Raw genomic sequence first — 13,195 nt, 5'->3', positions numbered from 1 at the left:
GCAACAGTCTGGAGATGAATGCAGCCTCATAGGAATAATCACGGCACACCTTCACAGCATGGGGTAAATGACACAACATTCATTTTACCTAGTAAATCAGTTAAAGGTGCTGTGGCTGAATGCAGAACAGATGGCACATGAACCTGGTGAGGAACATTATGTTGGCAGTTGTTGAATGTACTGCTGGTTCCTGCCTTTACTTCAGCTCCCTATTTCTGACTCTAAACATAAGAGGTTCCAGTAGAGGAAATATTCGATAGTTAAAAGGAAGGAAAATAAAGATTTATAATTAAATGAGGAAATTACATTTTAAAGAGCGGAGAGATAATTTCTAGTCATGATGGTGCTACAATTGAGAGGTTAATCAGATTCTTATGTTTTGGGACTGTGTCTTCAATTTAGGGCAAATGAAGGGGGTCAAGTGACCTGTGCTGAAGTCTGCCTGACAACAGACCTGGGTGATGGGGCTGTTAAGATGAAAGGTACAGAGAATGAGGAAGTTTTTTTGGGGTAGAAGACAGTTGTACGAGGTGCAAGGGTAGCCCTGCAAACCATGTCCACATGTTTTGGGCATGCCCGGAGCTTAGAGAGTTCTGGCAAGGGTTCGTGAGGGCAATGTCGAAGGCACTTAATACACGGGTGGTATTAAGTCCAGAGATAGCGATCTTTGGAATGTCAGAAAACCCGGGAGTTCAGGGGGCAAAAGAGGCCGACGTCTTGGTCTTTGCCTCCCTAGTAGCTTGGAGACGGATTTTATTAATGTGGAGGGACTCGAAGCCCCCCCGAGTGTAGAGACTTGGGTCAACGACATGGCTGGGTTTCTCAGCCTCGAGAAAATAAAGTTTACCTTAAGAGGGTTTACGCTAGGGTTCTCTCGGAGGTGGCAGCAGTTTGTCGACTTTCTCGGGGAAAATTAAAATGTCAGCAGCAGCAATCCGTGGGGGGCGAGTGCTTCATTGGGATGGTGTGGGAAGACTGGGTCGTGTGGGGTAATGTCTATTTAATTGTTATTGTATATTCTCTTTTTACGCTACATTAATATTCACTCTAGTTTGTTTTGTTATTATTGTTACTACTGTTTTATTATGAAAGATTCTGCGAAACCTTAATAAAAATACTTTTTTTTAAAAAGATGAAAGGTACAGACCGTTTTACTGGGATGTTGTAGGACTTTCGCAGTAGGAATCAACTGCAGAAACATCTGTGTTAACAGTGTTCAGACTGCTTGTTTCCAAGCTCCCAGGGAGGTTTAAAATATCATGTTGTGTTTTAAACAGTCCATTTGATTGCACAATAAAACAGAGTTGGGGTCTAAACAATCAGCATTTCTACCTGCGTAAAAGGTCTATGCGATTCATGTTGCTGTTGTGCTGGACTTTGAGAGGGGAACGGCACAGAGAAAATCATTGTGATGCCGGGTTACAGGATTTCGTAAAATATCCCTGAATATCACAGAAAGGTTGGGTAGTCTGCTAGGTTGAATGTGAGAAAGAGCCTTTATGGGTAATCGCACAGCAAAGTAGGTGAGAGCTCGTGTTTGGATTGGAAAGACCAAATTTATGAGGAGTTAGAATGAGGCTGGAAGATTTACCCCATCTTAGAAGAGTCTCCGTGGGGTGGGATTGAGAAAGAGAGAAAAGAGACCTCACTGTGGAAGACAGTCCTGAGGTTAAAAGTTACCAGACTGAGAAATCAAAAGAACAGAAGAAACAGGAGCTAGAAATCTCTTTAGACTGTTTACAGGAGAATTGCAAGGACCATGTAAAGTATAACTGTGAAGTATATTCTTTCCATTTGTGCTAAAAGTAAAAAAGGAGAAAGTTCTGTTATATGATACAAGATACGCAAGTTGCCTACAAAGCTAGTCCTTAGTCAAAAGTTTTTTTTGTTACAGTAAAGATCTTAAAATGAGAAATCAGCTATCAGCTGGAAGTTCAAATTTCTTTTTCAAAGTTATATTTTAACAATGGCAACAGTCATCAGTACAGAAGAAGGATTTTTTTTCTACTTGCATCACTAAATAAGGTGCAACTGATGGTTAAAGCTCTCCAAACAATGCCCCTCCATTCTAACCTCAGAAGAGTATATTCTGCTGTACCACTATTTTTTCCTAGTTATTCCATCTAAGAGTTGGGTGTGACAATCAAAATCTGATTCATACAGTAACCTACATAAAAGTTTCATCAGGTTGGGCTGGATTGGAACAGGGGATCTGAACATTGCATTGCGTTAATTAAGTCACTCACCATTCACCCCTTGGATTTTAATAACTAGGGATTTAATGTTGGACACTCACCGCAGTCTGAGCTGTAATATGAGTGCAGCCAACTATCTTGGCTCCAGCTAATGGCTTTTCTCCTTGGGCTCGTTTTCGAAGAGCCATGAGGGCTGGCATCTCTGCATTAAAACAACAGTAAGCACAAAATGAGTGTTAAGGACTTTTATTACAACACATAATGCTTGGTTAAATCACGAAATTACAAAAAATCACGAAAAGACAGAGCTCAGGAGAGGTTACGATAGTCCCCATCTCACAAAATATGACACAGTGTATGGAAAGGCTCAGTAAACCAAGGTCCACCACACTAAGAAAACAAAAAGGGACAGTCAATAGGGAATTAAAGGTGCTATATTTAAATGCCCGCAGTGTACGGAACAAGGTAGATGAGCTTGTGGCCCAGATTGTGACTGGCAGGTATGATGTGGTAGGCATCACAGAAACATGGTTGCAGGGGGTTCAGGACTGGCAGTTAAACATCCAGGGATTTACAACCTATCGAAAAGACAGAGGTGGGTAGAGGGGGCGGGGTTGCCTTGTTAATTAGAAATGAAATTAAATCAATAGCACTAAACGACATAGGGTCAGACGATGTGGAGTCTGTGTGGGTAGAGTTGAGGAACCACAAAGGCAAAAAAACCATAATGGGAGTTATGTACAGGCCTCCTGACAGTGGTCAGGACCAGGGGCACAAAATGCACCACGAAATAGAAAGGGCATGTCAGAAAGGCAAGGTCACAGTGATCATGGGGGACTTCAATATGCAGGTGGACTGGGTAAATAATGTTGCCAGTGGACCCAAAGAAAGGGGATTCATTGAATGTTTACAGGATGGCTTTTTGGAACAGCTTGTGATGGAGCCCACGAGGGAACAGGCTATTCTGGACTTAGTGTTATGTAATGAGCCAGAATTGATAAAAGATCTTAAAGTAAGGGAACACTTAGGAAGCAGTGATCATAATATGGTAGAATTCAGTCTGCAATTTGAAAGAAGGAAGGTAGAATCAGATGTAAAGGTTTTACAGTTAAATAAAGGTAATTACAGGCGCATGAGGGAGGAACTGACGAAAATCGACTGGAAGCAGAGCCTAGTGGGAAAGACAGTAGAACAGCAATGGCAGGAGTTTCTGGGAGTAATTGAGGACACAGTGCAGAGGTTCATCCCAAAGAAAAGAAAGGTTATCAGAGGGAGGATTAGGCAGCCATGGCTGACAAAGGAAGTCAGGGAATGCATCAACGCAAAAGAGAGAGCCTATAATGTGGCAAAGAGTAGTGGGAAGTCAGAAGATTGGGAAGGCTACAAAAACAAACAGAGGATAACAAAGAGAGAAATAAGGAAGGAGAGGATCAAATATGAAGGTAGGCTAGCCAGTAACATTAGGAATGATAGTAAAAGTTTCTTTAAATACATTAAAACAAACGGGAGGCAAAAGTAGACATTGGGCCGCTCCAAAATGACGCTGGTAATCTAGTGATGGGAGACAAGGAAATAGCTGAGGAACTTAATAAGTACTTTGCGTCAGTCTTCACAGTAGAAGACATGAGTAATATCCCAACAATTCAGGAAAGTCAGGGGGAAGAGTTGAATATGGTTGCCATCACAAAGGAGAAGGTGCTAGAGAAACTAAAAGGTCTGAAAATTGATAAATCTCCGGGCCCAGATGGGCTACATCCTAGAGTTCTAAAGGAGATAGCTGAAGAAATAGTGGAGGCGTTAGTTATGATCTTTCAAAAGTCACTGGAATCAGGGAAAGTCCCAGAGGATTGGAAAATCGCTGTTGTAACCCCCCGGTTCAAGAAGGGAACAAGAAAAAAGATGGAAAATTATAGGCCAATTACCCTAACCTCGGTTGTTGGCAAAATTCTAGAATCCATCGTTAAGGATGAGATTTCTAAATTCTTGGAAGTGCAGGGTCGGATTAGGACAAGTCAGCATGGATTTAGTAAGGGGAGGTCGTGCCTGACAAACCTGTTAGAGTTCTTTGAAGAGATAACAAATAGGTTAGACCAAGGAGAGCCAATGGATGTTATCTATCTTGACTTCCAAAAGGCCTTTGACAAGGTGCCTCACGGGAGACTCCTGAGTAAAATAAGGGCCCATGGTATCCGAGGCAAGGTACTAACATGGATTGACGATTGGCTGTCAGACAGAAGGCAGAGAGTTGGGATAAAAGGTTCTTTTTCGGAATGGCAACCGGTGACAAGTGGTGTCCCGCAGGGTTCAGTGTTGGGGCCACAGCTGTTCTCTTTATATATTAACGATCTAGATGACGGGACTGGGGGCATTCTGGCCAAGTTTGCCGATGATACAAAGATAGGTGGAGGGGCAGGTAGTATTGAGGAGGTGGGGAGGCTGCAGAAAGATTTAGACAGTTTAGGAGAATGGTCCAAAAAGTGGCTGATGGAATTCAACGTGGGCAAGTGCGAGGTCTTGCACTTTGGAAAAAAGAATAGAGGCATGGACTATTTTCTAAACGGTGACAAAATTCATAATGCTAAAGTGCAAAGGGACTTGGGAGTCCTAGTCCAGGATTCTCTAAAGGTAAACTTGCAGGTTGAGTCCGTAATTAAGAAAGCAAATGTAATGTTGTCATTTATCTCAAGAGGCTTGGAATATAAAAGCAGGGATGTACTTCTGAGGCTTTATAAAGCACTAGTTAGGCCCCATTTAGAATACTGTGAGCAATTTTGGGCCCCATACCTCAGGAAGGACATACTGGCACTGGAGCGGGTCCAGCGGAGATTCACACGGATGATCCCAGGAATGGTAGGCCTAACATACGATGAACGTCTGAGGATCGTGGGATTATATTCATTGGAGTTTAGGAGGTTGAGGGGAGATCTAATAGAAACGTACAAGATAATGAATGGCTTGGATAGGATGGACGTAGGGAAGTTGTTTCCATTAGCAGGGGAGACTAGGACGCGGGGGCACAGCCTTAGAATAAAAGGGAGTTACTTTAGAACAGAGATGAGGAGAAATTTCTTCAGCCAGAGAGTGGTAGGTCTGTGGAATTCATTGCCACAGAGGGCGGTGGAGGCCGGGACATTGAGTGTCTTTAAGACAGAAATTGATAAATTCTTGATTTCTCGAGGAATTAAGGGCTATGGGGAGAGAGCGGGTAAATGGAGTTGAAATCAACCATGATTGAATGGTGGAGTGGACTCGATGGGCCGAATGGCCTTACTTCCGCTCCTATGTCTTATGGTTAACATGATGCGTTTACTCTAGGAATTTCATGTTCTGCTTTAATCTACAACTGACAATAAAACGGAAAAGACTGAGAGGTATAGTTAGATCACAAGTGAAAGTCTAAAAATGTTGGCACGTAGGAAATATTTGGATTTTGTACAAAGCGGAATTTGGAGAGAACACGGAGTAATTCTGAGAAAATAACCTCATACTCCCCTCTGCCATTACTGAACCAAAAGGAGCATCTCCAGCAAGAATTATGTACACAGGTTGCTAGTTTTAATGTTAAAATTGCCTAATCCAACCGGAAGAGACCAGCTGGCCATCAGGTTTGCCCCACACGGATGAGTATCAATGGCCAGACACAAGATACCTAATGTCCAAGGAGAGACAGAAGAATAAAACAGCCAAGGGAGAAATCCTATAGAAAATTCCTCTCCAATATCTTGAGGCAATCAAAACCAGTTCAGAAGTTCAACTGGCCAGGTCTTGCGTTAATTCACTTACCTCCTCTATGATGCAATCTCTGCCCCAGTTAAGAACCAGTCGAGCTCCCTATTGAAGGCATACAGCGTGTCAGCACCCACCGCACCAGTCAGAAATGCATTCCAAAGGCTCACTATTCTCTGGGAAAAGAACCATCTAAAATCCAGATCTAGTCCTATTTTTGCTCAGTTAAAATGTATGCATTTGGTCCTTGACAAGCTGTTAAATTAGAGTAAATTAGAAATCTGTACACAGTGTAGTCCTTTCATCATTCTATACATTTGAATACCATACCAAATACTCCAATACTCTGTCTCAGCTGACATTGCCAGTTGTTACTCACAGCAACCTGGAAGACTCATGGAGATAAGCAGTGAACCCCAATAAACTCAGTTTGTGCTGTGGTCAGTATAGTTCAGTCAGTAGTTCATTCCATAGTAGTTAGTATAGAGTGAGGTTGTGTTTTGGGCGATAGTCTCTCACAACAAAGCGATTATCTGTGAGACATGCTACCAACAAACACCAGCTTTCATTATCCTGTTAAAGTCTGAACTCTCTGATTGCCACTAAACAATCATTTTTTAAAAATCGAATCCTCAAGAGAAAATATTCACATATTTTTATGAAGTTATTATACCTATTGACTGCATGGTACTTTGCATGAGGTGTGTATTGTTGCACACAGATTTCTTGGTAAACCTTTTTGAACAGCATGAAGCAAGGGACTGGGCAATTGCTTTGGTCTTACTTTCTACGTCAAGTTATATCTGGGATGAAGAGCAGTTGGGAGTTCCTGCTTGTTACTATACTGCTTGGAGTTGTTTGCCTTCGCGGCAAATCACTGTGCTGGGAATGGCAGAGCAGTTTATTCCCACCGAGCTTCCAAGAATAGCTCTCAGATTTCTTGATACCTCTTGGTTCCCAGGTGAAGATTGAAAATTACTCGTTTTGATTAGAGTAGAATAACTGGATTTTACATAAAACATACAACACAGAAACATGCCATTCAGCCAAACTGGTCTACTCTTGTGTCAAAAAGCATCCACAGCATTACCCTAATGTTTTTGCACGTTCCTCCAGTCTTGTGCCCCGCAACACATAATTTGTTTCTCTGACTCTGCTCCCTTCCTTCACCCCAGCACTGGCAGCAGTCTCCAGAATACCTCAACCCAATTCACTGGAACTCTTAAATTTCTATATTTCTTCACTTTCTCGTCTCCTTTTTAACCATCTCAAAATCCTTTCAACCAAACTTTTGACTCACCCCTCATAATCCCACCTTCCATGGCTCAGCTTGCTTTTCTCTATCAGTATTTGTGAAAAACCTTAGAGATGTTGAAGGTTGCATTTGAACTCAAGCTATTGCTTTACTTGTATCTTATCACAATGTAGTGTTGGATGCATTGGATGGATCAGTGAATGAGCTGACGTGCATTAATGAAATTACTAGTTGAACCAAAGCCCTTACTTGCTCCCGTTCCAAATAAAACTCAGGTTTCCTATTCCAGTCAGGTCATCAGGGGAAAGATCCTTCATTAGACCCAACAGAAGCCAGCTAGCCTGCTTATTTCAGGGAACCCTGGCTTGTCAATGATGGTCAAGTATGATTTGTCATGAAAAACAAAATTAAGTGAAAATGAAATGAAAATCGCTTATTGTCACAAGTCGGCTTCAAATGAAGTTACTGTGAAAAGCCCCTAGTTGCCACATTCCGGCGCCTGTTCGGGGAGGCTGGTATGGGAATTGAACCGTGCTGCTGGCCTGCCTGGTCTGCTTTAAAAGCCAGCGATTTAGCCCTGTGCTCAACCAGCCCCATGGATTTACTGCATTACAAGAAACCAGCTCAGAATGCTGCAAATGGGCAAAATGTACTAGAATTGATGACCGCATAGTATGATTTCTCACCTTGTTCTGCAATTTCAATCTCCCTGCGCCCAAAGTCTGCCTGTTTGATATTTTTGATGCAAAAGTCACTGCTGGCTTTCGAATTTTTCTGCTGCTTGTCACGTGGTGATGTTTCATCATCTGAGCTATCTGTGTAAGATGCCGCTAGGGACAAATGAAAAACAGTGAATAATCAATGCAATAGATAAATATTAACACCTTAATACCATGCCCTATTCAGTGTTAATCTGGGAAAGAAGACACTGGGCAGTGAACCCCTCCGCACCTTCATTAATGGGATGGTTCATATACACAAAAAAACAAAGAACATTTTGAATGGTACAAATTGCTTAAGCAGTTAGCCCTGATTAGGGAGGCCACGTTGCAAGGCCAGACTGCATAGGTGGGTGTCTAGTATTTTGATCTTTAGGCTATTAGCACCAGCTCATAGCTGAGACTCTGTCAATTAATGTGGACACAGGTCATCGAGTGTCACCATTGGATTCTCAAAAATATTTGAAACAATGCACTTCTACGCAACAGAGAGCACGTGGCTAAAAGAAAAACGAGGAGTAAACTGACTAAAGCTCAGGTGAATGACTATAGGGTTGACCACACTTAGCAGCATCTCTCAGTCACCTTCTGTTACTGCTTTTTATGTCTTGACACCTTTCCTTTGAGACAACATAAAGAAATTTTGCACTTAACTGGAATGGAGGTCTGTGGACAATATCCCCGTTACTCCTACACACCTCAACATATGGAAATCAGCATCTAAACACAGTCAACCCTTGTTGCTCTTTGCTTCCTCATAACCACCAGGATATGAATACTGCTTGCAACTCTCACTAACAAAGAAACCTTAGAAAATAAGTATCAAAGCTAGCTTTATAAGGTGGTTTGATACAGTACACTGTTTAGGACAGATACCTCATATGCTGGTGTTATGCTCAGTCAGAATGGTCTCTGGGGGTCATGAAAGGTTCATCCTCCAATATAAAAAGTTAGACATTATGAATTGGGCTGGCTCCGTACGTTTCCATTATAGAAACTAGGGCAGCAGGGTAGCATGGTGGTTAGCATAAATGCTTCACAGCTCCAGGGTCCCAGGTTCGATTCCCGGCTGGGTCACTGTCTGTGTGGAGTCTGCACGTCCTCCCCCTGTGTGCGTGGGTTTCCTCCGGGTGCTCCGGTTTCCTCCCACAGTCCAAAGATGTGCGGGTTAGGTGGATTGGCCATGCTAAATTGCCCGTAGTGTAAAGTAAGGTTAAGGGGGGGGGGGGGGTTGTTGGGTTACGGGTATAGGGTAGATACGTGGGTTTGAGTAGGGTGATCATGGCTCGGCACAACATTGAGGGCCGAAGGGCCTGTTCTGTGCTGTACTGTTCTATGTTCTAAACTGGTTCCTTTATTGAAACAGAATTTGAAGGCTCACAATACCTTGATGTTCTGGAATCTTGTTTTTAAAATAATGCAATGCAGCCAACAGGGAGATACATCTGCACTCCGTGTAGAAGCACTTATTGTTGGATTGGGTCGAGTGATCAGAGATAGTGGAAAATTATCCCAATGTTTCAGTCAAGTCTTGAAACATACAGGGTTAATTTCACACAATTACAAAGCCTCAAATACCAATAAGGATCAGAAATGTTTCAAAACTTGCAAGGCGATCACTGTACTTGTGCTGTGTTGAAGATGGTTGTTGATTTTGTTTTGCACATGGTCACATTGATTATCCATTCCCAGTTACCCCAAGATGATGGGCTTTCTTCAGTTACTGCAATCACACATTTCTGGTTTGGAACACTGTCAACTTTCCTTCCATCACCATCACGGATTCCAGATTGTGGCAACACCCCCCCCCCCCCCCCCCCCCCCAAAGAGTATTATGGGTGTACCTACACTATACAGACTGCAGTGGGTCAAGGAGGCATTTCACCTTCACTTCCTCAAGGGCAATGAGAGATGGAAAATAAAACTCTCATCCCATGAAAGAATACTAAATGCCCTCATGGTGACATTGCTCCCATGAAGGTGGTGTGTGGAGGATTCCAGAATATTAACCTAGCAACAATAAAGGAACAGCAATGTGACCAAGATAAAATAGTGCTTGGCTTGAAAGGGAATTTAGAAGTGACAGATGTTCTCATGACATTTCTGCTCTCATCCTTCTTTATGGTAGAGATTGTATACTGTCAAACTAACATTTTTTATTATAAATTTAGAGTACCCAATTATTTTCACCCAATTAAGGGGCAATTTAACATGGCCAATCCACCTAACCTGCACATCTGTGGGTTGTGGAGCTGAAACCCACGCAGACATGGGGAGAATGTGCAAACTCCACACGGACAGTGACCCTCAGCGCTGTAGGCAACAGTGCTAACCACTGGGCCACCATGCTACCCACTGTTAAACTAACCTTGATATGTCCTATAGATTGGGGTTTTTCAAACTGGGAGTCACGAGTGGGTAGCGGGAGGTTCATGGAGCAATCGGTTGTGGCGTTCCCGATCACGGGGGAAGCGCCCAATGGCTGCAACCAGCTTTTAAGTTGAGAATGCCGGCCGCGACCAGCCTTTAAAATGTGAACTTTGGTGTCTTCCTGCCAGAAGTGGCAGCAGGGCAGGTTCTCCACCCGCACTGACGGGTACCTGTACCTCCGTGCTTTGGGCGCAAAAATCGCAGTGGAGAGATTCCACTATTTTGGAGCTGCCAGAATGCAAGCAATAGGACTGTGAAGAGCTGCGATGGGTCATTTTGTAATGAGGAAGAGGGCCAGAGACACAAACGGGTCAGGATCTCACAACTGAAATGCTGGAGACAGCTGCTCAGGAAAGTCCACATAGAACAAAGGAATGCTGGCATGAGCCAGAGACAGAGCGAGCTCCAGGGCCTCTGGTGAACTTCCCAATAAGAAAAAACTGAAATCAGGAACAAAGCAATATAAAGATGATTTCTGGAGCTATGTCTTTGTTAATTGTGCCAATGCAAATCAGGATGTGTATTAAATACAGGGAAGCACTGGCAAATGAGAGTTGTATGCAAATTATACCTTACCTTTCAGATATATTTTAAATTCTAAACAAACTGAACCTCAAATTACAAGGGAAGGATAATGCTTGCTTTCAGCACTGAAGAAATAGATGCTTTCCAAAAATCATTGAACGTTTGGCAAGTGCAAGTTCAAAGCCAAAAATATTACATGTTCCCCACACTGCTACGACACCTCGAAGAAAACAATGTTAGAAAGGGAACTGTCAATAGACTGGCAAGCCTTATTCAGTCACTTCTGGCTGTGTTGAAAAAGTTTTGTCGCTACTTTCCAGAGAAATTTCAGGTTGCGAAACTGAAGAGGTGGGTGAAAAATCCTCAAGACCCCAGAGTCAATTATTAATTTACAGCTGACTCCAAATGTGCCTTAGCTGTGACAGCGCATTAAAAACACGCCACAAGTCCATGAGGTTGTTCACATTCTGGAATAGGATCTCCAAGGAATATCCAGTGCTGAGTAAAACATGCATTTTGTTGTTATTGCCCTTCACAACAATCTACATGAGAGGTTGGACTTTCTGTCCTCAAAGATGAAGGCAGCACAATGGAACTGTCTGAACTCCACATCTGATATACGCATTGCCCTCTCCTACTGTGAATCTGATTGGAGTGAGATCGTAAGGACCAGCCGCATTAAAGGTAAGCGAAAATGGTGTGTTGCGAAGGTCAACTGGCGTGGGTCATAAAGTTCAGCCGGCTGGTAAAAGTGTGTCCCGGGAAAAAAAGTTTGAAAAATATTGCTTAGATCATACATAGCAAGCCATGATGGTGGAGGTGGTACATATCAAATCCAGTGACAGGAACATTGATCAATGAACTGCTCTCATATAGGTGTGGGGCAAGTATCCCATTAAACTACTGACTGGTGCGGGCGAAACAAGCATCTGGAGGCAGTAACCACCACCACCCGAGGCAGTGGGTGGCACCCCGAGGCAGTGGGCGGCACCCCGAGGCAGTCAGCAGCACCCCGAGGCAGTCAGCAGCACCCCGAGGCAGTCAGCAGCACCATCCCGATGAGCTATCTGATCCAAAGCATCCACACTCTGATAAATCAAAGTGTGACATCACAGGAAAACAAATAATATTGGTTGATGAATATTTTGGTAATTTATTAAAACGGATGTAATTTATTAATTGTAAGGTTTTATTAGTTGTAGCAAGGTTGCCAGCAGTAGTAAAGATTATTGGGAGTAGTAATGTTTATTACTTTTCAATTAACAAATAAATCAGATTTTACGGTGCAGGAACCCATTCGACCCATCAAGTCTGTACCTGCCCTTGGAAAGAGCACCCTACTTAAGCCCACACCTCCATCCTACCCCTGTAACCCCCACCTAACCTTTTGGACACTAAGGGGCAATTTATCATGGCCAATCTACCCAACCTGCACAACCTGGAACGTGGGAGGAAACCCACGCAGACACTGGGAGAAAGTGCAATGAACACATAATGAAGGTGGCAGTTGAAATGCTGGTACCGAGAATCTGCAAGTTCCTGGACACCAGGGTGATCCAGGCAGTCACATTTACAGTAATTGTCTGCGGATCGAGGAGCTTCGGCTCAGAGTCATTGAGCTGGAGGCTGAGCTGCAGTCACTGCAACGCATCGAGGGGTAAAGTTCCCCGGCCACTTGTACCAGAAGGCAGTCACAGCCGATAGAATAGGGCCTTCTGATTTGGTCAGTGGTCGAGGACAAGAGGGTGCAACTGTGAGCAAGGCAGATATGGAGACCTAGAAGTGGAGGAGCCTGAATTGACCAACAAGTTTGAAGCTCTTGCAACCTGTATGGATGGAAGTGGTGGCTGCAGGGTGGCACAGGAAGCCCTTGAAGCAGAGAGTTGACAGGAATGCGGTGGTAATTGTGGACAGTACACTCAAGAGGTTAGACCCAATTTTCTGCAGCCAGGATCAGGAGTGCAGACGACAGTGTTGCTTACTAGGGTTCAGGGGATCTGCTCAGGGCTAGAGAGGAACTTGCAGTGGGAGGGGGAGGATATAGTGGTCATGCTCCACGTAGTACCAGGCATAGGTGCAACCTGGATAGAGGTTCTGCTGAGGGAGTATGAGCAGCTAGAGGTTAAATTAAAAAGCTAATATAACCACTGGATTACTACCTGAGCTCCAAGAAAACTGGCCGAGGGTAAATCAGATTAGATTGTTAAGGATTGATTTGGGAGGAATGGATTTTGATTCACCGGGCACTAGCACCAATACAGGTTAGTGCAAGCTGGACTGTTGGGACACTCAACACTTGAATTGTGCTGCCGCAAGTGTCTTCTTCTTTTGCAATCAGTCGCTAA

The 13,195-nt window shown here is 43.5% G+C and overlaps 1 protein-coding gene across 16 annotated transcripts in view; it reads right to left on the bottom strand.

The window, feature by feature from the left end:
- Positions 1-13,195, bottom strand: part of LOC119973509 (putative adenosylhomocysteinase 3) — a 120,786-nt gene that overhangs the window by 38,089 nt on the left and 69,502 nt on the right. For all 16 annotated transcript variants that reach the window (XM_038811751.1, XM_038811758.1, XM_038811759.1 and 13 more), the window contains 2 exons: positions 7,863-8,006; positions 2,297-2,397 (listed from right to left, as the gene is read on the bottom strand). In XM_038811751.1, coding sequence (XP_038667679.1) covers positions 2,297-2,397; positions 7,863-8,006 — 245 coding nt within the window. The remainder of the gene's footprint in view (positions 1-2,296; positions 2,398-7,862; positions 8,007-13,195) is intronic.

The sequence above is a fragment of the Scyliorhinus canicula genome, chromosome 11 (genome assembly GCF_902713615.1).
Source record: "Scyliorhinus canicula chromosome 11, sScyCan1.1, whole genome shotgun sequence".
Classification (NCBI taxonomy): domain Eukaryota; kingdom Metazoa; phylum Chordata; class Chondrichthyes; order Carcharhiniformes; family Scyliorhinidae; genus Scyliorhinus; species Scyliorhinus canicula.
This window is presented reverse-complemented; position numbering and strand designations above follow the sequence as displayed.